Genomic DNA, 26,981 nt, shown 5'->3' on the forward strand with positions numbered 1-26,981 from the left:
AAAGAATAACATCTGCTTTCCCAGGATCATAAGAGGAAAAAAACTGATGGTACATCAGTGGTCTTATCTGCGATCCACAAACTTGAAAACAAAAGGACAGGCTCTAAAAGATTTTAAACAGATTTTCAATAAAATTAATACATAGAAAATCAAGGGTCAGTGTGATATCTATGAAAATCACGTATAGCATGGTGGGGGAAAAAACGCCCTAAATGGGAAACTTGAAAAGTATGAGTCAAGTGCAATTTGTACAGCTCAGCATGAGACCTCTTGTAAATCACTGTAAATATAAATATGTATTTTTAATTTTGTAAGATGAAATACAGGGCAGGCGAAAGTAATCACACCTCTTGAAACAGATGTCTACATACGCATTGCAAGTCTTTATTATTCATTGCACATGATTGATATTTATAATGTATTTACTTGTAGATTTACCATACTGTACCATATTGGAACTTATTCTAACAATGGACTGCTATAAATATGTATGTGTTATATGTATATATATCATACACATTCAGTATATGTACCATTATTCCCTGCTTTACAGAAGCAATCATGTGACCTGCACAGGATAATCTGCACATGCGTACACAGCTCTCAGCTGCCATCAGCACAGGAATAACAAAGGCAGGAGCAGCTGTGCCCGTGACAGGCAGAGAAAATCATCATCTGAGAGAGTCAGCTATGTATTTCCAGGAACAGCAGCCCTGCGGGTGAGACCATCTTCATCTGGAAAACACAAGACAAAAAAGCTGCTCCATCCATCCGCCAGCAAAGAGACATCCAAAGACATTCTTTGACAGCTGCCACCTGAGACAGAACCAGAGACGGCCATCAGCTGATAGCGACAGCTTGGGACATCCAAATTTAGCCGCCACTTAAGACAATTTATTTTACTAAGACAATCATCTTTAATCCATAGCACCTGCCTGCCCTTCCCAAGCTCTGTCCCTGTCTCCCACACACCGTGACAGCATCATCTTAAGTCCCTCAGTCATTCCCCCACCCTCAAACCTCCTATCTCCCACCCTCATTCCTCCTGTTCCCCTTTCATATCTGCTCATTCTCAGTCACCCTCCTCCCCCATTTGTGCTTGTGATTGGACCTGCTCCTTTTGTCTGACAACCCGTTCTATATTTGTCTGCAACCAGTCATCACAACAACCTACATTTACATGTAATCAAGAAGGAATCTATCTATCTATCTATCTATCTATCTATCTATCTATCTATCTATCTATCTATCTATTCCTATATTGTTCTATGTTAAATCTTTTAAGGTCTGTCTTATGTATATGTTTTTCATTATCATAAACATATGCATACCATACAGTAGTGATTCAGAACCACAAAGGCACACATATACTTTGGGTCAGACATCATAAACATACCTTAAGGCCATTATTTCTGTCTCATGGTGACATTCTGCATTGCACTCAGCCAGAAGATGTGAGTATACAAAAATATCTTGTTTTTCTTATTTCTGTGTTTCAGTGGATATTAAATGTCTTTAAATGCATATGTTTTATATACATATTGAAAAAATGGTAACACGAAGAAATATTTTCTTTTAAAATGATAAAAACTTCATAGAAATACTTTCAGACCTGTAACAATGTATCCAGTTCAGCAGTTCATCCTCTGCATGTGCCTATTTATGGGCTGTGTCTATTTGTTATACTGCCTTTACCTGTAATTCAGCTTGTATCTTTACATGTAATTTATGTGTGTATTCAATACATAATTTTCTCTTTGATACATCTCTATACCATAGATTACTGAAGCAATAAATAAATGGCTACATACATACAATGAGCAATTTACCAAATTTTGTTGACCCTTTTTTTTCCTCCACTTTGCTCAAAGCATAGTCTTCAGCTTCCTTACTTTTTGCTGCACTTCTTTTTTCCTGTTAAAATTATTTTTACTAAATGTAATCTTTCTTTCTTTATAGGGAGCAGTAAACCTCTCGCTGCCCCATCCCAGCATGCCAGTGCATGTGATGACAGCTCTGCTGCTACCGGGGGCATCGGACCCCCAACCCTGAGAAAGTGGCTAGGTGATAGACCTCCTAAACAGAAATGGTAAGCATAATTACTGCCTCTGGAGGCCAATGTAGATAGAATAATCTTGTATGTAGCATGGTTTTATCTTTTAAAGACAGCTTATTTTTTGTGATTTGTTATTTGTGGTTTTGGTGGCATTTCACGGTGAAATTGTGGAAAAAACATCACAGAACCACAATGTGAGAAGCTAACTTATAAAGGAAGCTATCACCATTAACCTCCAGATCAGTCTGCAGGAACCATTATATAGAGTAGGAAGAAATTAGCAGCTCAATATAAAGTTTATATATGTTAATGCTTTCCTTTTTGCTCCTTGGTTTTGGAAGACCATAATAGAAAGCAAATACTGTGCTATGAAAGGAATATTTATATATTGTATATATGTACACATATCAATGCAACTCCTAGGACAAAATATAATATAACTTACTAATATAGGAGAATATGAGCCTTTTTAGCAAACTTAGACTCCAAAGGGGACATTTATCAGAAACTTTTTGACGTAAAAAAGTGGCACAAAACTTGCAACGCCATTTAGAAATTGTGGATTACACATCAACTCACTGGTAGAGCAACTACGTGTAAAGATTTATGACTTGTGATTTTTAAAAATAAGCGCAAGGTTTATCCTCCTGGTGTATGTACTGCTGCAATTATTTTACCCCTCTTTACATGTCAATTTTTTGTGATTATTAAAAAAATCTCAGACACTTTCATAAATATGACAGGCAGCAGAGTTCCAAAGGCAGACATAGAAGTATTGCATGGAACCGGCCTTATGATAAAACCTTCCCAAGACCAGGTTGTGCGTTCTGTTTCTCACCCAGTCTATGGTCTGTGATAAGGATCATGTTTTATTTAAAACAAAAAAAACTGAAAAGAGTGGCCTGGCCTAATAATTGTAATTGTATGAGATTATTCACTTCTTAAATGCATAGGGGACATTTATCAAAGTGTCGCTCGCGACAGAATTCTGGCATTGTTTGCTCCGTCTGTCTAAAATGCCTGGTGCCACATTTAGCAAGGTTTTTATGCCATTTTTAACACTTTTATGAATTGTCTGACAAAAGGGGAATGTTTTTGAAAAGTGGGCATGGCATCGCAGAAATAGGTCCATGGGCCAAAATTTGGTGCAATAAACTTGACCAACTAACAGATGGTGCAAATTATGACATGGCAGTCTTAAACCACGTCAAATATATTTCCAGCATTAGATGCAGTGATAAATTTGGCGCTGCAGTAAGACTGGTCTAGTCTAATTCTTCGCACTGACTGGTCCACTGACTTATTTCTGTGAGGTCACGCCCATTTTCAAAGGCCATGCCCCCTTTGTAGTACTGGTCAGAAAAGTGTAAAAAAAAACTGTCAAAAATATTTGGTAGATGTAGAGAAAAACTAAAAGTGACTCATCTCTGCTCATGCATATGGAGCGGAATAACACTTTTTTTTTATAGGTAAGCAGGTGAGATTTAACAAAAAAAGAGAGAACTCTAGAAAGTATATTTAGTTTAGTTTAGTAGGGTAAAGGCTGGTGAGTGACAGTTTACTTTTACTAAAATTGTGAAAAAATATCTAAATATACTGGAGATATTGATAGATATCCTTAATAAAACATTTTAATTGCAAAAAACATGTTTTCATATATACCATGGAATTTTATCATATGTTTCAAACATTTAGAAATTAAACCCAAACATATATGAGAACACACAATTTGTGTCTAGTGTTTACTGCTTATTGCTGTTATGTTCTAAATATATAAAAACTTATTATTTTCAGACGTTTTTTAATTCATTTGGTCATTCAAGCTGTAGTTTCCTTTGTCTATCACTTACGATTTCTAGGCTATTTTTGTTATACAACTGTACTGAAAAGCACAGTTCTTCAGATGCAGCAATGTGTATACACTAACATCCACGACAGAAATGTTATCAATTACATCTTTACATTCAGAATGATTGCATAAAAAGGCCCAAATTGTTTTCCTCTATAACATGGTTATAGTTTTTATCTTCCCGGTAGTCTACGACTCCATCTCAGGCTGGTAAGAGATTGCTCTTTCCTGTTGAACACTATTTAAACAAAAAATGTCCACAATACCAGTCCAGTTTTTGTACACTCGAGGTAAAAAAAGAAAGAAACAAGACAGGGAAATGATGTCAGTAACGTGTCCCAACCCCTTGGAGTGTCACATGATTGTGTTACCTAGCAACTGATCAGCAAATATGGATGGCACACAGATGTGTAGCATCAGTATTTTTCGTGTTCAAATAAATTTCTATGAGAAACCTGAGCATCAAACATAGAACAAGAGCAAAACATTTCCTGCCTTTTTTTAGGTGGACTAGGTTCATACATGGGGCTTTGTAAACAAAAGCCATGTGCCCAGAGAAATAAACAAGGATGTGAGCTACATTTAAAAAAAGATGGCTAGCACACATGAGGAAATATATTTATGTGGATGAGGGCTTAAGAGAATGATTGTCAGTTTTCAGCTCCCCCTGTCCTCCATTCCACTCATTGTGGCCTCCTGTCCTCCATCTCACTCATATTGAGGCCTCCTGTCCTTCATCCTCCCTCATATTATGGCCCCTGTCCTCCAAACCTCACGTATGGTGGTCTCCTGTATTCCATCATTCCTCATAATGTGGTATCCTGTCCTCCATTCCACTTGTGTGGCCTTTGTCCTCCACCTCCCTCATTTTGTGTCCTCCATCACAGTGTGCCCCCTATCCTCCATCCTCACTCATATTGTGGCCTCCTTTCCTCCATCCTCCTTCCCTGGCAGCAACCCTGCTTCATCTTCTCCCGAGGCTCTGATGTTGACTTAGAAGAGGGGGCCAGCCATGGAAGGAATTAACTTCTCACATCTCTGCTAAAGAGTAGAATCAGACGTGTGGAGGCGGCAGGAACTAGCCCCAATGCTTTGGCTGCTCTGCAGCTCTACTGTGGGGAGGTGGGACAAAGCAGGAGACCACAGGATATTCTCCCAACTGTCTTTCGATGGCAGGACAGTGCTGAAAAATTGGGACTGTCCCATCAAATTCGATGGTTGCGAGCTTTGGTTAGCACTAGTGCAGTGTATTTTAGAGTACTAGCGATCAAGTGGTCACAAGTATCAGTGGCTCTGTTTCATTGTCCCTTAGTGGGAAACATTTTTTGTAAAATAAAGTCTTACTATTTCATGACCGGCCAATGTAAATATGCATCATCTGGTGGTGAAATGGTCTATGGAGAGGGCTCACAGACTGACATATGATGTTAACTGCAGAGGTCGGTATTGTGACTGATTGTAGCAGCAAACCTTTTAGGTGCCATGCTGAAACCCGACCACGGCATCTAACAGCACTGCAAATGGGCACCACCATCTTTAAATGCCTATTAACGCTCCCCATGATTTCATTGGTAGAGCAATGGCAGCTGGATCGATTGGTTGGAATAAGGCTCCCATCATAGCTGTCAGTAGGCATTCTGTATTACAGTCAACAAGAGGCAGCCCTGTGTCTTTTATATCTAGTAATGCCCGCTATTTGTAGAAAAAAGAGGCAGAGGGGTTTTTGGGGAATTAACTGAGCTCCTCCTAACTCCTCTAGTCCTTTGCCGTCTGCCTTGTCCTGAACCTTCTCCAGACAGAGAGATGGTGACGTCGCCCAGATCTCTGCCATACTATCTTCCTTGTACAGTTGGCTAGTGGCAAAATGATTTACACTCTTTATAAATACATTATATAGAAAACAAAAAGAAAGTGTGCAAAGGTATGCATAGTCTTTAAGGGGTTTTGTAGTGATTCATAAAAAACCATGTACAGAAAATATTTATTAAAAATATACAATAAAGAATATAAAACTAGCTAGAAAGAATAACTTTTATTTACCGGTATATGGTTTTAATTAGTAAAAAAATTAGGTGAAACATTTCCTTACATGTAAAATACTGCACTATATTGAATGAGAAATCAAGAACTTTGGGCACATGTATGCTTTATAATGTTAAAAGTGAAATTAATATATTTATATAGCCAATAAAATATATGTCAGGGCCAGAAGTCTGTGGACCCTCTGGACCACCGCGGGAGGTGGTACTAGCCGACCTGGGTCCGGAGTCTAAGTGGAACCCTGGTGTTCACCAGAGCCCGCCGCAAAGCGGGATGGACTTGCTGCGGCGGGATTCCACCAGGTCGTTCCACAGGTGGGACTAGCCCGCGGTGGCTGCCAAGGTAGTAATACAGGAGACACCACTCACGTCAGAAATCGCAGGAGCTGGCACACAGGAACGCAGGACCACAGGAACGGACTGGCACACAGGAATCACAGGACACAGGAACGGATTGGCACACAGGAATCACAGGAACGTAGGAATCACAGGAATGCAGGAATCACAGGAACGCAGGAATCACAGGAGAGCTTTCTCTTCATGGGAAGACTTGAAGATCCAGCAAGGGCAATAGGAAGAGGCTGGAATTTAAATCAGGCCAGCGCCAATTATTGGAGCACTGGCCCTTTAAATCTCAGCGAGCCGGCGCCCTAGGAGACGGGGACGCGCGCGCCGAGCTGCGGGAGCTGCGGAGGACGTCGCTGGAGCCGGGAGAGGTGAGTGCAGCCGGACACCGGAACCTGGAGAGGCACGGGTGCACCCACGATCCGAGACAGGGATCGTGGGAGCACCCGTGACAATATAATTCAAGTGTTCCACACATTAGAATCTTTTAATATTGTCCATGCCCTTATTTACAGAGTTAGTCTTTTTCAAAAATCATCCTCCACTTTCTGCTGACATGTTCCCTTTAACTTATTTCTACTTAATTTTACTATGGAGCTGTGTATAGTAGTTATGCCGTCACTGTGATGCTAGATTTCTTGCGCGTTTCTTGAGTTATGATATGCATTATCCCTGTATCATGACATGTAGTGTGATTAATAGTATTAATTCCTGTACTGTAACATTACGGATTGTATGGTGACATCAATGTTTTTATTATTTGTGTAAAGTGACATCATTCTGTACATTATCCTGAAATGTGACATCACTGTGTTTATTATGACTTCATTGTGACTTCACTGTGTTATATTATCCGTTTACGGTGACATCACTGTTTATTTATCTCTGTACTGTGACATCACTGTTTATTTATCTCTGTACTGTGATATCACTGTTTATTTATCTCTGTACTGTGATATCACCATTTATTTTATGCATGTAATGTCTTTACTTTGACATCGCTGTGCTTATGATCCGCTTACTGTAATTTACTGTCTATTTTGACCCTGTGCTTTGACAAAACTATATTCATGTCTTGTTTTTGTGGGGGCTCCATAGTTGCATGGTTAATGGTTACTTCCCTGCCATGGAGGATCTGATAGGAAGCAGGGGAGCCCTCATCGCAGAATGAGTAGATAAGAAACCACAGATTGCTTCTCTGGTTGTAGTTCTTTTTGATACAGGACCAGAGATATCGTCAGTTTAAAATTTAGTTAGAAATTGGATCTCTACCTGCAGCTTGCATTTCCAAATATGAGGGAATGGGGTAGTCATTGAGGGTAGCTATCAGGGCTTCTGCGACAGACCGTTCACTGCAGGTGGTGACATTTCATAAGCCAAAATTTGTCGGGTGCATTTATTTCCATGCCATGTAGAGCCTGGCATAGAAATAAACACTGGGCAGGCCCCCATCTGATACATCAAGAGGCCGATGTATGATAAATAACCCCTTATGTCTGCATGTATCTCTTGTTTGACAACGCACAGAATTACAATAAATGTGTTTTGAAAGACGCAAGTTTTATATTTACAATGACACAATGGTTCAAGCTGCTATACCGTAGAGCCTAAAACGCTGCCCCTCCAGGCTCTAAAAGTGATTACTTTCATACAAAAAGTGACTCTTCTCAGAACATTTGTATATGATTTGGGGCAATTTTTTATAGGTAAATAGATTAGTTTTAACATAAAAGAGGGATTGGTACAAAGGATATTTCATACCCTACCTCAGGTAGATTAGAGGTATAAAAGCGGCCATTAAATTATGTTTAACCTGCTATTCAAAGTTTTGAATTCTCTTTGTTCTATATATTTATATGTAAAACATAAATGTACATATAGTAGCATTAAATATTTTCGAAATGAGCAGTATTGTGAATATGGCTACAATTGAAAGGTTACTATGAATGCTATTAGATATTAACAAACATTTTTCTGACAACTTTACAGGACATTAAGGGACACAACTGGGCTGAGGAGGAATCCGATGGGGAAAATGAATGTGGGGAGTTCCTCTATGGAGTTCAGGTAATGAAACTATTACCTTTTTTGCTTTTCTGCTGGTTATATTAGTGCTGTTTCCTTATTAATACATCTGGCGCTGAGGAGTTAGTCTCAAGTAAATTTTTTTGTTTAAAAAAAGTCTCAAAGAGCTCCCTGTATGTGCAGGAGTGCTGCTCTTGGCAACCTCCGTCAGCTCCATTGAGATGTATGAAGCAGAACGGTCATGCGCGGCTATCTGCTTCATTACTCTCATGGAGCAACGAGAGGTCCGGACTCCACGTTTTCGTGATCTGTGGGCGTCTCATCACGGAGACCCCCACCGATCAGCAAGTTAGGCCCTAACTTGTATTTGTGAGAAAAGCCCTTAGGTAGCAAGATGTATTTACACAGTTGTTTGGGGCACTGTACAGCAGTTGTGCTATACGGACAATGTTTCGATTTTTTTCTCTCCAATTTGTTCTGAACCTCTGATTATATTCATTCCTCATTGACAGGGCACATGCTGTGCTGATCTCTACAGGCACCCACAGCTTGATGCAGACATTGAGGCTGTTAAAGAAATATATAGTGAGAGTGCTGTATCTGTAAGGTGAGCATATTTTTATTGTGTAATATTATGCAAAGGAATACATCCACTAACATTGAATGGAAGAAACACAAACATTATTGTAAAAATCAGCTTAAAAAGAAGGAATGAAGAGAATGGCCTTGATGGGTATATTCCCAAGGTATCTCAAGAACATTTTTAAAACATATTGGTAATCTCACTTGCAATCTCAATTTACTATTTATAGGACCTAAAACAAAAGAAAGGAATTTTTTATTGACCAAAAAGGTGGTAATCTTTTAGAAAATACTGTATAACTTACTGTCAAAACATAATAAACGCAGTTAAAAACTATGGAATAAAATCTTGAGGCTGCACCAATAATCATCAATAAAACTAACAAAGATCTGGATAAGCGATTGTAGAGTAGCATATAGACATCACAAGGATAAGTAGAAGAGATGCTTTAAAGGGTTTGTCCCAAGTTATCCCCTATTCACAAAGTACGGGATAACTAGCTGATCGGTGATAGATTTTTTTTGGAGCATTTTACTGGGAAGGTAAAACATAAAAACCGGCAACTTGATAGGATGCAATTAGCTTATCTGCTTACATACATCTTGCTAAACATCACTATCATCTAATAAGCCATCCAATGAAAAATTGTCAATATCTCAAAGTTACTTACAATAAAAACAGGAAGGGGATCGGAATGGTTGGGAGGGGGAGAAGGCCTTAGGGGGAGTATTAGCCAAATATGTTCATACTCTACATTGGTATGTAAGCCACGACTACCATGTATTGTTGAATAAAGTCACCTTATCAGTAACAAGGCATTGAAGTAATAACCCACATTAGTTTAGCTTAAATGTAGATCTAGTGGGACTGTGGTTTTCTTCCACGAGGTTATTAAAGCTATTTAGGCTGAAAGGAAGCAAATGGACAAAAAGCTTCTAGGAGCTGAACTATCTATCTGAACTAACTTCAACAGGACTTGGCTAGGAAAAAGGAAAAGGTAGATTTATCATGAATCTTGAGAATGAGGATCCTGTTATCACTAAAGGTTGGAGTGGCAGGATGATGAAGCGGTCGGAGATAGCTGAGTGCTGTGATTGGCTATTTCCATCATTATTTCCATTATTTAGTAGAGTAGTAGGACACCTGCTACTACATCCCAGTTCTTGTAAAGGGTGGAGTCCCATCAGTCAGACCATCACTGATCAGCTAGTTATCCCTTAATCTGTGGCTAGAGGATAACTTGAATATGGGAAGAAAGTAGAGTGGTCACTGCCAGCATTTATACAGCCTTATAGTCTTTTATGTCCATGATATGCACAGACAACAGAAGAGTTTAACTGCCTTTGGTTGTGCTCTGATCCACAAACAGTGATGCAAGTTCAAGCCAAGAAATACATAGAGAGAAAGATTGGAATGGCAGTCACCATAACAGGTCCAATGTTCTTCTTTATTTAGGAAACTTACATGAACAAATCAATACATCACAGCAGGAAGGGAGCACTCATAGGACATCTAAAAAAAATGCTTCCTCCAGCTTCTGTGTGCACACACACGAAAGTAGCACTGTAACGCATTGTAACACAAAATGGTCACTGCTCTTTTTGTGATGTCCTATGAGTCCTTCCTTCCCTCTGTGATGTATTAACTTGTTCATTTAAGTTTACTGTTATGTGATTGCCACTCAAATCTTTCTTTCTGTGGATTTTTGGGATAACTTAAATGCTTGGGGAAACCCATTAAGGAAAGTCTTTGTTTTAGTGTATTTGCTCCTGTGAGGGAACAAAACTTCTAATAATGCTGGTGTGTTAGAACCCTTTGGGTCCAAGAACCATTACATCAGAAATATAACTTTAGGAACATGCTGAGATGATAATACCCAGAGCTGTGACATTGGACTTGCCCAGACTAAAGTTCCTTGAATGTCAAAAATAACTTAACATTTATATTTCCAGTACCATGTACCAATTTCTCTTTTACAGAGAATATGGGACCATAGATGATGCTGATATTGACTTGCACATAAACATTGGATTTCTGGATGTAAGTCTGTAAAATCCTTAATACGTTTATCTATATGGCACTGTCTCTTAGTTTTTAAGGATGTTTGCTTATATTGCAAATATATATGTGTATGTATATATATATATATATATATATATATATATATATATATATATATATATATACAATTCTCTATTTCTGATAGACTATTGATTGAATTGCCACAATAAACATTGATCTTATCACAATTGTACTACAATTAAAATTCATCTTATCAGTATCCCTTTTATTTGCACTCCCCTACAGGAAGAGGTAGCCACTGCTTGGAAAGTGATCCGCACAGAGCCCATAGTTCTACGGCTACGCTTTTCCCTCTCTCAGTACTTAGATGGCCCTGGTGAGTGATCCTTTGCCTACTGCTCTAATCTTGAGAGTTTATTAATCATTACAACATTTTACTTTTTAAATTGGTTAAGCTAGTATTTACCCCTTGAGTATGAAAGCTTCCTGACAATATAAGCTTAAAGGGAACCTGTGACCAGGGACCTCATTTACAAAAAAGACAGGTTGCAGAAGTCCATTACAGACGGATTGCAAAGATGTCTTTCTGCCTTCTCTAAGTGCTAGTCCCTGCCAATGTGCATGGCAGAGGAGTAGTTCCGAATAAGCCCTTTTACTACCCAGTACATAGAGAGGTAATTGAGCAGCGGTAGATACTGCCTAGATAGGCAAGGGTTAAGCTGATCTGACTGTTAATGTTATCATCCAATGATATGCCTCAATGCACTTAATTGTGAACTGGAGTGTGATTGGAGGAGGAGACCACCTGACCAGGGATTAACTAGACCCTTAGTCAGGGGAGGAGTTAGAACAGAGGGAGTTGAGACCCAGCTTCTGACTGAGAAGCACCACCTCAGAGCACATGCTCTGCTCACAGGCATCCTAGGCCTAATCAACTACTCACAGAGTGACACAGGACAAATCTGCAGCTTCCAGCATTGGACACAGCTACATCCCAGCCTGCTCCTGCATCCAGGCTGGTGACCCAACTCCTGAGGTTCCTTCTCCAAGATCACTCCAGTACTGCACTTGTACAGAATCGTTTGGCGTGTTGTTACCGTTGGTTCAAATAAAGAACTGTAAGTTACTTTTATGCACAACATTGCCTCCGTCTGGTCCCTGCTACAGCTGTATCATCATCAAGGGGGCGCCCCATCCATCTACCAGGGACACATACTACAGACTCTAAGGGCTGCCCCAGGGAGAACCAGTACATCAGCCTCCCCTCTATATCATTTCTTGCATACACCACCTGCTGGAGACCTGCCAGGCTGTAGGACAGCCCTCCGATCCACATACCAAGCACCGTGACACTAGCGTGCCTAGGCCGCAACCACCAGCCACTCCGGTATTCTGGGCACAGGCCCCAAGAAAAGGCTAGGCCCCGGTGGGGGGTGTTGCATAAGCATTTGCATTACAATATAATTGTGTGTTTTAACTTACCTTGCACCTGACAGAATCCAGTCCCAGGTTTGTATGCATTATAAAAAAAACATGTGACTTGTCTGTGCTGCTCAATCACTCCTCAGCTCTCAGACCCCACATTTTTGCTCCTGTACAGCTCCTCCCTCCTGCTCATTCACTTACACAGGGACAGAGCTCAAAGCCTGGTGAGCTGACATTAGTGGGGAGGGCGAAGCTGTACAAAGGTGGGGGCTGAGACCTGAGGAGTGAGTGAGCAGTACAGACAGGTCACGTGTATTTTTTTAAAATGCAGCAAAACCAATACAAACCTGGGACTGAGAACATGATTCTGTCAGGATGCAAGGTAAGTTAAAACACACAATCAATTGTAATGAAAATGCACAGAAAAGGCAGAAATACATCTTTCTAATCCAACTGTAACCTGTCTTTAGTAAAAATGAGGTCTCTAGTGACAGGTTCCCTTTAACTTCAGGGTATTAGGCTGTAAAGGAGGTTATGTGTTACACCAATAAAATAACATTTTATTTGTTAAAGTTGTTTTGATGTTACTGTAATACTCTGGAGTCCCAGATTTATTGTTAATAAAGTATGTTACTATGTCAGCAGTAAATCATACAAAGTTACTTCATTAAGGACATGACAGATGGACACAATCGCCACATATCTAGTTCAGCACAACTGCACAGTATGTTGCCATGGAGATCTTCCAAATTCAATGTTTGTTTTGTCACCTAATTATATGTTAAGTCTAGATATCAGATTGAGTGAATAAGGCCAATGTGTACTGTAATACCGTAGATACTTATAAAACAGGTAATTTTTTACTTCTTTGTGTGAGGTCTAGTTAACATAGCAATAAAAATATTCACATTGTCTGATAGCTGATGGATAAAGCTAAACTTCAGTGCAGAAATGTAGGTAACACATTGCAATGGCTGCATTACCCAAACAAGAATGCAGCAGCGCTCTGTAGAGTTCTAAGAAACGAGTAAACACAGAATATACCGTATGAGCTTTGAATTGCATTATTATTATTATTATACTCATTATTCTATTTGGGTTCTTAGATCATTAAACATGTCTATGTGTATTGCAGCCACAGCATTGTTCTTATGTAAACATTTTAAGGGAACCTGTCAACAGTTGTTACACCAGTAAAGAGCAGCCACGGGTAGTGTCGGAAATATCCTTTCTTGTATCCCCTCTTTTATTGTAAAACTTGCCTGTAAACAAAAAATAAATACATAATACATTAACATCTAGGATTATATGGAAATTAGCTACTTTTTGTCTTAGTTGAGTCAAGCTGAGAGGCTATATGGGGGGGGGGGGGCACTTCAGGTGCTTCTATGTTCTGTCCTAGTATTTTATTTCAAATTACAGATGTTAATTTCCTCTTTCAAACCGGATTAGGTTTATGGTCACAATTCTAAATATGTATTTAGCTGCCTGCATCTCTGGTTCTGTAGCCCAAAGAACCACAAGCCATATTCTTATATTTAATCTGAAAAAAGAATGGTTTTATGATCTAAAAAGCCCATGGTATTGGCACCTGAATTAACTCTTCCCCTCCTCCTGACTCATCTGAGGCAGAAAGTGACTCTTCTCATTTGCAAAGGTGATTTTCTATGGGTAAAGAGGTGAGTTTTAAAATGAATGAGGAAATGCTAGAATGGACATTTCATACCCTCCCTGTAGCTTCTGTTAGTTTAGCATGGTACATAAGTTGACAGGTTACCTTTAACTTTGTCAATCTGAATTGGTTAAACAATAAAACTCTACCCATGTAAATGGGTTATTAGGTATCGGGTCTCTATGCTTTACACTGAATATATAAAGTAGAATGGCGTGGACATCAGATTTCCAAATGTACCTTATATACCCGAGTATAAGCCTAGTTTTTCAGCACAAAAAATGTGCTGAAAAACCCAAACTCGGCTTATACTCGAGTCAAAAAAATAAATAAATCAAAATTTGCCTTTCTGGCGACACCCGTAGATCTTCTGTGCGATCCATCCGGTATTGTTGTGCTGCATGACGGGGAAGGGGGGGGGGGGGCTATATACACTGGGGCAGGGGCTGGCAGGCTATATACACTGGGGCAGGGGCTGGCAAGCTATATACACTGGGGCAGGGGCTGGCAAGCTATATACACTGGGGCAGGGGATGGCTGGCTATATACACTGGGGCAGGGGATGGCTGGCTACATACTGGAGAGGCTGTGACCAATGCATTTCCCACCCTCGGCTTATACTCGAGTCAATAGGTTTTCCCAATTTTTGTGGTAAAATTAGGAGCCTCGGCTTATACTCGGGTCGGCTTATACTCGAGTATATACGGTAATTGTTATTTTTCAAACAAATGCTTGCAGTTTGGCACTGTATCAGGATTGATGCAAAACATGCATGTTCATAACAAGTATTAGCATGGAATTAACATGTCTATTTTACATATTGTTCTATCAAGACCCTCATCTCCTTTCTGGCTCCATTTAAATTGCTCTTTGCATCTTACATTTCCTACAGAGCCTACCATTGATGTATTTCAACCATCAAACAGAGAGGACTTTGGACTAGGGATTCAGTTAAAGAAGTAAGTATCAACTTAGATGTAAAGTGTCTAGGGAGAAGTGTGAAGGTTCTCTATTTCCACTTTTTACCTTATCAGTTTATGTTTTTAGCAAAATGTTACATTCCTACCTTTTCTGTAACTACATTTGCTTCTATTTTATTGTCTCAGTTGGGTTGCATTCTTATCTCCTTTTTGCCATCCATTGTGAGGACATAGCACATCCCATTGTATGATTATACAGTGTAATAAATTCTCCTGTTCAGCTCCTCCCCCTTGAAAGTGGGAGGAGTCAATGACATAACTGTACATATTTGGACAATTACATCATTGGGGAAATACCCACACCATACACTCATCAGAGGCCAGGGATGGGAGCCATACAGTGGCATCTGCTTCCCTGTTATGGCAGCTCAGCATACTCTGCTCTCTCCATCAGGAAGCAGACTGCTGTGCTTTTGCATCAAGTGTTTCCTAATGGCTGTGACACAGTGAGAAAAAAGTATGCTACCGTCAGCCAGTATAAGTCTATGGCCATGTTCAGTACATACAGCATAAGCTTTCCTTTTGTATCAAAAATGAGATCTGAATGCTGCCTTACTTTTCATCTGGCAACATTTTATATTTCTTTGCTTCCAGGATCTTGTCCGTCTTCTCATCTCATCAGTGGCGGTATCTCAGTAATGAAGTTCTACGTTCACAGCAGGAAAGAAGACTGCGTTGGCTTAGAGTCAGTGGAAGCATTAAGAGGTTTCGGGCTGGGCTAAGCATCTTCTCTCCAGTACCCAAGTAAGTATTTTATGTTTCACTCTAGCAAGTAATATTATACATCCCATTTTTTAGTCAAAAATCTCCTGTGTTCAGTGTGTACACTAACGTTTATTTTGTCATTTTGTTTGTATACATTATGTAAATAAATGATTAACCTCTGCTCAAGGATTCCCTTTCTTTATGACATTGTCACAAACAAAGGGCATCGCTCCAGCAGTGCATGTGAATAGCACATGTCAAAGGAGAAAAGAATTGGGAAGTTGGATTTCAACATCCCCAATACTTGTCTTCATGGGGAGATAAACCAGAGCTTAAGGGGCGTGGTAGAGCCTTTCTCTCTTCTCCTCATGCAGAATATGTGCATACTCAGTCATGTATAATTGAGAATGATCAGCTTATGAGGTCTTCTATTTGGCTGACAACTGCCTGAAATGCATGACCATCTTGACTCTCTGTGCATATCTATCACAGGTCTCCCAGTTTCCCGGGGGTCCAGGATTCTGCAGTCCGAAGTAGTTTGACAGGATCAGATCTTAGAAGCGGTCTTGCAGGTGCAGATCTTCGTGTACCCCGTCTCATGAATAGATCAGTCTCCTGTACTCTAAGAAACCCTAAATCAGAATTGTATGGAAGTCATACAACCACAACACAGGTGGGACATGCTACAGCTTTATAAAGATGTTCTAAAGTTTAATAAACCAGTTATTAAATGAAAGAGGCAGGATATGTCTGCTTGAATATCCTCAGTATTCATAATAGTCAACAAGGAGGCATATAGTTTGTATGACTTTGACTTAATGTGATTGTGGGTTATTGGGTCAACAGAAAATAAAGAATAGTGTTTGTGTCTCCATTACTTGAGAAACTTTTATTTTAGTCCGGATGGTTGTACCTATATAATAATTTTGAAGCTTTAAAGTTGAAGTATAATCATTCCAAGACAATGTCCAATATGTTATGGTCACATCACGGACAAAAATGACAGGGTGAGATTTTGAAAATACATTTAAGGGAAGAGGTTTTTTTTTTTAACAGGAGTAATTTATACAAGGCCATCTATAAAAATGGGTCGCTAAGGTTGTCCATCATTTAAGGTTTATTTAGTTCATTTTAGCAAGCCAGATTGTACAGCTCTATAATGTACTCTTGGAACTTCTTGAGGGTTGTTTTTAGATCAATCTGATCAATTTCTGCAGGTCAGTGGACATTGTAAGACAGTTCCTACTCTGGAGTATGGATTTTTGGTGCAGGTGAGTTGAAAGTTTAATATATATAAGATATTCATGCTGTTTATTCTCCTTTACTTTTTTTTTTTTACATTTCACTTTTTTAGTAAGGTTTTCTCATAGAAGTTTCCCATCCACAGATAATGAAGTATGCAGAACAGCGACTGCCCACTCTAAATGAGTATTGTGTAGTATGTGATGAACAGCATGTCTTCCAGAATGCATCTATGCTCAAGGTAAGTCAATTTAGTTTTATAACAAATGTGATCACTGCCAATCTTACAGGCTTTATCTTGTTTTCCCTATTGATTCTATTGATTTGATCTATTTTCCATAACCTCTACTGTTTTGTCTTGCAGCCAGCAGTGTGTACAAGAGAGCTCTGTGTCTTCTCTTTTTACACTCTGGGAGTGATGTCTGGGGCTGCTGAAGAAGTGGCTACAGGAGCTGAGGTAAATCTAAAAACCTACATTGTATTGGGAGCTCCTGTAGCTGGTACCAGGGGAGATGAAAGAATTTCATAAATGAAATGAATTCCATTATGCCTATATCACCATAAAAATCTGCTTATAAACTTTTTTTAATGTTTTCTCTAGGTTGTGGGTCTGTTGGTTGCAATGTGTCGAGCGGCACTGGAGTCACCTAGGAAGAGTATAATATTTGAGCCATACCCTTCAGTAGTGGATCCTAATGATCCCAAAACACTGGCCTTTAACCCCAAGGTAATTTTTAGAGGCCACATTGTTTTGCAAGCTCTGGATATGGATGGAATACACATAAGTCTAAACGGGGCTGTCCCAGTGCCCTTATATTGTTTAGATGGAGTAGCTTCTGCCGATCCCCCACCAGGGCTCTAAAGACTGTTCTAGGTAGAAAATGTGTGGGTGTGAGGGCATTTTGTGTTTGCCACCTAACAAATGATAGATAGATATGAGAGATGGTTTTATATTGCTTTGTAGCATCAAAGATGAAATTACACTATACAATTAAATTGCAATCTATGTTTGGACAGCATGTAGACTCACATTTAGCAAAAGTAGTGAAAACTGCACTATGTGCAGTCTGCCTGTGGAGTGTGCAGAGGGCACCATTTTATTCTAAAAATAAAAGTGAGCACCAACTTTTTTTTGGTGCACCTTTAACATAGATTCTGTCGAGTCGCTATAATAAATGTGGCGCACGGTCCGAATTGGCACTTGTATGCTCCTGTAGGTGCAGAATTTTGTGGGGCAGCAGACACAGTGCAGTTGTGACAAAATACTGGCCCAGACACCTTATAAATACATGTGCAAGTATTTTGCACATTCTTTTCAGTGCAAAGTCAGACAGAAAAAAACTTTTTTTGTAAAAATAAAACACTCCATATCAGTATTAAAGAAATAATAGGGATCGAAATATTTCAAGCTAGATTTCTCTTTTCTTTTGGCATTTACAGTTGCTACTTCCTATCTCATTTTAAGTTTTCTGAAAAATGTTACAAAGTTTTTGAACAAATATACTGTATATACAATTATATAACATCATAAATTATTATTAGCTTGTAAACAAGGGAAATAATTTAGAAGTGTTTCCACAAAATGTGTATATTTTTAATGTAAATTGAATGAAGAACTTGGAGAACATGTAGTAGTTTAGTAGCGTCCTCAATGACCATGAAAATACAAATGGCCAAGAATGTAGATGACCATATGAACCATATTCCAATCTGAGAGTTGCTGACCTTTATCTGCAGCAGGTGGATTACAGATACCTCCGGCCTTCAAACATGACTGTAATGACAGCTGTGGTAATTAATGTCAGAGTTCATAACCTTGTCGTTCTTTATTTAACCTTGAACTATAAAGTCACCTTACTATATTTAAATTCAAGTAATGCAAAATTATTAAAGTTCATACCATCACATCTCCAACATGTAAGGCTACTGACTAGTCTTCACATTCCTAACATATATTATCCCTACAGAACATGCTGATGTCAAGTGTTACAATAATAGTACAGAAGTAAATGGTTAGTACATTTTAAGTCTGCATATTAAATATATTCTTTACAGTTTTTATCATCCAGCTTAAAACAGGTTAATGTCCAATATTGATATAGATTTATGTTCAATTGGTCAAAACACACACGTTGCTCAAGAGAATCCATTAAATTATGAATGTAAAAATTAAAATAGGCAATGCTAATTTTTGTGTAACTACACCAAAAAACCTTATACCATGGCCATAAACATAACCACCAAGTAAGGTTATAATACCCGATGACCACTGATCTCTTTGTTTCCTATATATAGTGTATCCTAAGTAAGCTACTCTGTGCGTCCTTTCTTATATTGTAATAAACAAGGTAACAACATGGTAGTTCACTGGTTAGAACTGTTTCTGTGCATTGCGAGGGTCCTAGGTAACACCCGCATAGCATAGGTGGTAACCAGGTACTCCTTTTTCCTCTCACATAAATATAGAGTAATTCGGAATTTATGTTGTGAGGCTCATACAAAGTTGGTAGCAATGTAGAGTGATGACAATTTGTATAGAGAAGTGTGGACTGGATATATTAATACATTAAGGTAACATTAACCCATATCTAGGTACTATCAGTACTCAAGGAATGTCATTAGTGTAATATATTGGCTTTATTATATGTATTTCCATTGCAGAAGAAGAATTATGAACGTCTCCAGAAAGCCTTAGACAGTGTCATGTCAATCCGGGAGATGACCCAGGTAATAGAAATGGAAGCATGGTAGATTTTCTCTGGTAATAAGTGATGAAAACTGATTCTAACGAGGTGGTTTTTTTGTAGGGTTCATATCTTGAAATTAAGAAACAGATGGACCGTCTTGATCCATTGGCTCATCCTCTTCTACAATGGTAATATATTGTCACTTATACAAGAATAATTACCATTTATGCATTTGTCTGCAATCAGTAGATGTATTCAACGTGTGGCTCTACAGCTGCTTTGAAACTGCAGCACCAGCCAGGGCATGCAAATAGCCACACGTTGTATTAACCAGTGATGTGTGGTCATATGAACTGGAAATTGGAGTCACTTTGGGGCACATTTACTAATGTCCTTGCACCACTTTCTGTCAGACTTTGCACATTCTTTTATGTGTAAATTGAATGGTCCGCGCCACATTTGTATTGCACAGGACCCTTTTGTGTTGCGGCTGCACTCTGTAGTGCAGTACAGGAAGTACAGGGAGCACCAGATTCAAGAAGAACAGCGCCACAAATCATGAATCTGAAGCCCCCTGCAGACTACACTGACAAACTGCATATAGTGCATTTTACTCTGTTTTTAGTAAATGTGCCCCTTTATATATAGTAAATAACATTCAGGTGTAATGTCTACTGGTTATCTGTGGCAGTTATGCTCTATGCTGTAGTGCATATACATTCAACATCTATAGATAACACATGTTTTTTGCCTAATTTGCTCTATTCTTATTAATCCTATTTCAGGATAATATCCAGTAATAGATCCCACATTGTCAAATTGCCCCTAAGCAGGGTAAGTACTTGATCAGAATAAATTTTTTTTATATTATTATCTATATTTTGTAAACTAATGTAGTTTTGAAGTTCAGTAAAATTCTATCTTACAAGAGCTTCTTTTGATGTGCAAATGTGAAAAAAAAAATGTTTTTTATCGCTGAGCCCAAAGGTGTCCTCCTTACACATTAGATGAAATGTAACCAAATCCACCAGTAGTATTGAGCATCAATGTAATGTGTGTGTGGGGTAGCAAAGGATACTCCACGCCCAGTACCTTTGTTGTACCTTTGTGTTCCTTCTCACCTCCATATGCTTTGAGTTCATGCACAGAAACGTCTTCATTCCCGGCAGATGCCATGATATGCACATGCTCTCTGCCACTGGCTCTGAGCAAGGAGCTATGGCGCATGCGCAGAGCAGAAATAAGTCGGTGGTGAGAAGGACTGCGCCAAGGAATGCCGAAGACATACAGGCAGGAGAGACAACAAAGGTTACTGGGGTGTGGAGTAGCCTTTGCCTCAGTAGCCTCTGCCCAAACTGAGCATATTAGAGAAAGTGTAGTTTAGGTTAGAAAGTGTTATAGAATTAGTGAAAGGTAGTTTAGGGCTTAGGATTTTAGTAGAAACCTATTTACCTTAATAGGTAGATTCCTGATGGTAGGTTTTCTTTAAGTGGAATTCAAGTTGCCTAGCTATGTATGGTGGAGCCAGGTTAAAAACCTCTAGACAGAACAGCCATGCAACCAACAGTTATTGAAAATGCATGGTCAGGTTAAATGTGTATTTGTCTATTACAAACACTTATATTATTTATATGTGCAACTTATACAACTACCTGTTTATCTCTCTCTTTTCACATGAATTCTCTCTTCCATCATCCTGTGGTAGCAGCTGAAGTTCATGCACACTTCACATCAGTTTTTGTTGCTTAGTAGCCCCCCAGCCAAGGAAGCTCGATTCAGAACTGCCAAGAAACTCTACGGAAGCACATTTGCCTTTCAGTAAGAAATTGTTATGGTCAGAGAAATATGCAGACACAATAGTATTAAGAAACAGGCTAGGGATCAGGGTACAGACTCAGTATCAGGGTACAGGGTCTAGAGCTGGGGGACAGGTTCAGGAAAGGGGTTCAAATTTTTGGATCAGGCAAGATACAAGCTTTGGGGTTGTGGATCAGGTTGAGGGTACAAGGTTCCAGATCTGGCAGAATACAATGTTCCAGGTCAGGTAGGATGCTGTAATGCAGGTCAGGAAGGGTACAGGGTTCCAGGTCAGGCAGGGTACAGGGTTCCAGGTCAAATAGAACACAGTGTTCCCAGTCAGGCAGGATACAGTTAAGACTGGGGTTCAGAGTACCGGCTAGATACACGCTCAGGTACAAGTTCAGGTTCACCAAAACAGAAACAGACAGTAGTACTACGAGTAACAGGAGAAAGTATAACCAGCCCTAGTAAACTAAGGATTAGCCATTTATCCAGTTCCTAGACGCCGCCCTAGCAGCTGACTGGCTAGACTTTGCATCACTCAACCACCAACTTGTCACTCAACCACGATGTGTGCATGTATATGGGATGCAAACAAAGGTCCTGTGGACCTCTGTTTGCATTCCATCTGTCATCCATGGGTGAGCTCCGTTCACATGCCAATGATCATTGAAAATGGTCATCACATGCAAGACGCATGAACAAAGAGCTCCAAAACGAAAACGGTGCTCACTTCCAGAGGAGTGCAGGGGGCGCCAAATTAATGAAGAATGTGCGACAGATTATATTAATCTAGCGCACTATGCACACTCCACAGGCAAATTGCACAGTTTATAAAATTTGGGACAATAAGTTGAACGGAGAGTCTGGGATTCCTATTTTATATTTGTAGAATTGTTTCTCACTTAAAAAGAAGACCGCTTACCACTGCATTTTAACCAGGTATTTTGGTCTAACAACCTTACAAACTGTGTGCTTACGTTTATTCACAATTTCACATCTTAAAGAATGGCATGTACTGAGCCAACTCCCCAACCTAAATCTGAAATTGCATCCTCCAATAGATCTGTCACTATACATATTATGGGCAGTCCCAACTCCCAAACTCAGGTCCATGGGGGATATTTATCAGGACCTCTGCGCACTGCCAGTGGGCCAGAGGCCCTGAAATAATCGCAAATGCGTTACTGTCCCCGCGCCTGCGCACTTGCTGCTGCCGGCGACTTTTCATATGTAGGCGTAAGATAAACGCTGCGCTGCAATCAGCCCCGATACATCAAGTGGCAGAAAACAACCTTGTTGTTTTCTGGGAGATCTAATACAATAGTAACTTTGTACTAAGAGACGGCTGTATGTTGTAGAGCTGATGGTATGTGACTGCACCTGAATACTGACAAGTCAGTGATCGGCTGTAGCTGTCATGTGCCATGAGGCAGATTTGAAGTAGCCAAACACATAGTAACGTGAAAATGTATGTATTTGAGACACATGCGTTCTGACGCCACATGTGAACGCCTCCTAAGAGCTACATTTCAAAGCAAAATAAAAAAAAGTACAGATAATTAGATTTGTAACTGTCATGTGTGTTTTCTACTGTTTATTGTATTGTCTTTTTTTCTGATCAGCGGCTCTCATATTGAGAACTGGCACTCTATTCTGCGGAATGGGCTGGTTAATGCATCCTATACCAAACTGCAAGTAAGTTGAACTCGAGTTTGAAAATTGAGATATATGATGTTTGATGTCAAGAAAAATTATTTAAATGCTTAATGCAAACTAATGAAAGAAAGAATCAGGGAAGATGGGAAAGAATAAAGAAAGAATCAGTTCATCCTCATAGACTGTAAACTCTTGGGAGCAGGGCCCTCCCTCCTATTGTTCCATATGACTGTTTGTCTGTAATGTTTTATTCTATTTTTATATGTCCCCTATGATTTGAGAAACGCTACGGTACTATGGCACTATTTAAATAAAGATTATTATTATTATTATTATTATGAATATCAGCAGCTACCAAAAAGTCATGTTGTGGATCTTGCAGTTGTTAGGAAGTATTTGTGCATCCAACTCTGAATTACATTACTATTAGGCTGCATTCACACACACGTATGCCCGCCGTACCGTAGCAAGGCGGACACACCGGCGCACGGGAGAGGAGGAGGGGGTGAGCGTTGCTCACCCACGCCACTCTCCACAGAGATACACGGCACACGGTGCCGTATTATGGGGAAAGATAGGACATGTCCTATCTTTGCCCCGGGTATGGAACGGTACGGTGCCGCATATGTGCTGCACCGTAACGCTCAGTATGGCTCGGAGCGCCCATTGCTGGCCAATGGGGGACGTATATACAACGTAAATACGGTGACCTTATATATGTTCCCAAGCGGCCGTGTGAATATAGCCTTACGTTTGCAAAAGAAAAAGTAAAAATAATACATATATAATAACACATAACAAGACTATGGGGAACATTTACTAAGGCTACATGCACACTGCCGTTGCCCGCCGCACCATAGCAGGGCGGGCACACGGCAGTGCGCGGGGAGAGGAGGAGGAGGTGAGCGCTGCTCACCCCCGCCCCTCTCCACAGGGATAAATGGCGCACGGCGCCGTATTACGGGAAAAGATAGGACATGTCTTATCTTTTTCCCAGGTACGGTGCCGCACGTGTGAAGTGTATTGGGGACGTATATCGGCCGTATATACGTCGGCCGTATATACGTCGGCTGTATATACATCCCCCATACATGTGTGTGAATGCAGCCTAAGGGCCGTGCTGTCGGACTTTGCAGGTTCTTTTTGCTGCAAACTGCTTGCACAGGTATTAGATGTGTCTGAACCACATTTTGTGACTGTTTTGTGGCGCGGCTACACTATGCTTGATGCAACACAAATTTCTGCACAGGCCGGGGCGGGGGGTGGCAGGACTCGCCATGCTCTTCTCCAATAAGAGTTACTGCCCATCCTGCTCCTCCACATATCCTGGCATCACGTGGCCAGCTGAATTGTGGCTGGCAACTAGGGGGTGGTTGCCCAGGATATTTATTCTTGGCCAGGGAGCTAGCCCAGCTCCGCGTTCAAGAAATTACCACCCTCCCTAATCTGTATTTAATGTTAATTGTATTCGATACAAATGTTGTTGGTAGTCACAGCTTGGACTGTGGTGGAATCTTTGACCCTCTCAGGTTTTAGTGCAAATCACCTGACAGACCAACTAAGACATGCCTCCGTGGAGGCTGGGCTTGGCATGCGAGGTGAAGTTAGAAAAAGGGTCTGGTCTCCCCAGAGTTCAATTATATTATTTATAATGTTAAGCTGTGGCCAACCCCCACCTTGTGTCCCAAACAATGGTTTGTGTTTTACTTTGCGCCGGGTGTATGGCTGGTTTGTTAGGTCATCATTAATACAGACAGTCTACTGGTGCTCAGTGGGACCGTGCACCAGATTTAACATGTACTCCCTGCATGTTAAAGGTGCACCAAAAAAAAGTGGTGCACTCTGTCGGGGCAGTGCAGGGAGCACTAGATTCTTGAAGAATGGGTGCCAGAAATCATAAATCTGGCATCTACACACCACACTGGCAAAATGCACATAATGCAGTTTGCACTATTCTTAGTAAATGTGTCCCTATGTTCCATTAAACATGCAGACCGTGCAGTAATCCTAGTCAATCCTAGTTTAAAAATTTTCTCAACTATGTAAGAACTTATGACTGAGCCAGCTGATGTCACTTTCTGTTCTATAGGCTCACATATATGTGAGAAATTGCTGATTACTTATAATCTATTTACAGTTGCACGGAGCAGCATATGGGAAAGGGATATACCTTAGTCCCATTTCCAGTATTTCATTTGGATACTCAGGTGAGTGTAACAGCAGAGGTACAGCAGGTATGTATTCACAGTGGTAAAACGTATCTTGATATGAATGTGGCCGTATTCTACCTGTATAAGAATGTTACGGTACGGGTAGTATACAGCCGTTTTCATAGTTTCTTGTGAAAGAGACCTAATACTGTTTTTGGCCTTTGTGTTACCTGTATTATTTATTATATATACAATATATTATAGCTTACCACTCTGTTAACTTGCAGTCTGCTTTTAACTACTTGGAGGAGACATTGCCCTTGTGACTACTGCTACTCTTCCCTTCTCTATAGAGCATCCATGTTATCTGACAACTCAGTAAGCTTCTGTCCTTCTTGCTAGGAAAATGACATTCCACAGAGATTTTAGAGTAAAAAAGCAGGTTAGAAGGGCATAGTAAAGAGATAGAAGGGTTAGTAAAGAAGCAATACTGTCTTAAAATATATTCTAAAAAGTCTTATAGTCACTCTTCCTATTGATTTTTGCAAATTATGTTAGTGACCATTAAAATAAAAAACTTGTGATCTCACAATAGGCCATTTGCAAAGTACTGAACCCTTTTAGGCAACAAAAATATTTAAAGCCATGTTAATATTTTATACATAATGTATGCTAACCTGCAGCAAGCTTTTGTAACATTATGTGCAGGTATGGGGAAAGGGCAACACCGGATGCCATCAAAGGATGAACTGGTGCAGAGATATAATCGGATGAACACTATCCCTCAGGTAATATATGAAACAGTTCTTCTGCCTACTGAAACCTGTCACAAAGACTTGGGCCCACAAACAATAACCAACCTGTTACTCAGGATAGTGAAAGGATCAATATAATGGGGCACATTTACTAAGGCCCTTGCGCCAGTTTTCCATTTGACTTTGTACATTATTTTAGGTGCAAACTGCTTGCACAGGTTAAAAGGTGTCTGCTCCAAACTTGTGTCACATTCAACCCTTTTGGGGCTTTTTTAGCCGCACTAGGCATCGTGCGACACAAATTAGGGGGCGTTCCGGGACGCTCAGTCAGACCGTGTGAGAAACATGGGTACCGCACTCCAAACTTGTAGGACGGTGCTTTTGTCGGGTTCTCAGCCCAAATGACATGAATAAAGGGACATAGCACAGCCGTTGTTTTCTTTGCTTTTCTTTTAATGGAAGTGATTATATACAAGTGCTTTATGTACATCTCCACCATTAAGTGCATATAGTTGGATATGAGGAAAACAGATCACATTATCAATTTGTTTTGGTCTATCTGACCTTTTGTCTATCTGACCCTTTGTTAAATGTGCACTAAAAAATGTATGTTCACTCTGTTGGGGCAGTTCAGGAAGCGCCAGATCCATGAAGAAAGGGCACCAGAAATCCTGAATCTGTTGCACCCTACACTATACACAGGAAAACTGCATTTAGTTTACCCTGTTCTTAGTAAATGTGCCCCAATGTTCTATATTTTTGATAATTTCTGTTTAATGCTCAATCTATCTTTGAATTATCTAAGCAGATGACCAGTGAAGAGTCACAGGGGTGTATAACAATCATGCCAGGATGTCCCCTCCTGGATTAATTGATGTCATGGTCAGATAGGGTACATCATCACATGCCAGACTGACAGCTGCTGAATGAAGCTACTCATATTAGACTTGTCTTATGGGACATGCATTAAGCCAGGAGGGATCAGGT

At 40.0% G+C, this 26,981-nt stretch overlaps 1 protein-coding gene across 2 annotated transcripts in view; it reads left to right on the top strand.

Annotated features, from left to right (window-relative positions):
• The first annotated feature begins 553 nt into the window (after positions 1–553).
• The window catches only part of PARP6 (poly(ADP-ribose) polymerase family member 6), a 33,076-nt gene continuing 6,648 nt past the window's right edge, over positions 554–26,981 (top strand). Inside the window, exons 1-20 of one of the 2 annotated variants that reach the window (XM_072147800.1) lie at positions 554–1,454; positions 1,960–2,089; positions 8,279–8,356; positions 8,827–8,921; positions 10,877–10,937; positions 11,205–11,295; positions 14,909–14,975; positions 15,591–15,740; positions 16,194–16,374; positions 16,919–16,972; positions 17,089–17,184; positions 17,308–17,400; positions 17,545–17,670; positions 19,605–19,670; positions 19,751–19,818; positions 20,416–20,464; positions 21,336–21,448; positions 23,056–23,128; positions 25,227–25,296; positions 25,948–26,027. In XM_072147800.1, the coding sequence (XP_072003901.1) occupies positions 2,087–2,089; positions 8,279–8,356; positions 8,827–8,921; positions 10,877–10,937; positions 11,205–11,295; positions 14,909–14,975; positions 15,591–15,740; positions 16,194–16,374; positions 16,919–16,972; positions 17,089–17,184; positions 17,308–17,400; positions 17,545–17,670; positions 19,605–19,670; positions 19,751–19,818; positions 20,416–20,464; positions 21,336–21,448; positions 23,056–23,128; positions 25,227–25,296; positions 25,948–26,027 (1,614 nt within the window). In that variant the 5' untranslated portion in view covers positions 554–1,454; positions 1,960–2,086. The remainder of the gene's footprint in view (positions 1,455–1,959; positions 2,090–8,278; positions 8,357–8,826; positions 8,922–10,876; positions 10,938–11,204; positions 11,296–14,908; positions 14,976–15,590; positions 15,741–16,193; positions 16,375–16,918; positions 16,973–17,088; positions 17,185–17,307; positions 17,401–17,544; positions 17,671–19,604; positions 19,671–19,750; positions 19,819–20,415; positions 20,465–21,335; positions 21,449–23,055; positions 23,129–25,226; positions 25,297–25,947; positions 26,028–26,981) is intronic. The other variant, XM_072147801.1, reaches the window with a different exon arrangement.

Source organism: Engystomops pustulosus, chromosome 4 (genome assembly GCF_040894005.1).
Source record: "Engystomops pustulosus chromosome 4, aEngPut4.maternal, whole genome shotgun sequence".
Classification (NCBI taxonomy): Eukaryota; Metazoa; Chordata; class Amphibia; order Anura; family Leptodactylidae; genus Engystomops; species Engystomops pustulosus.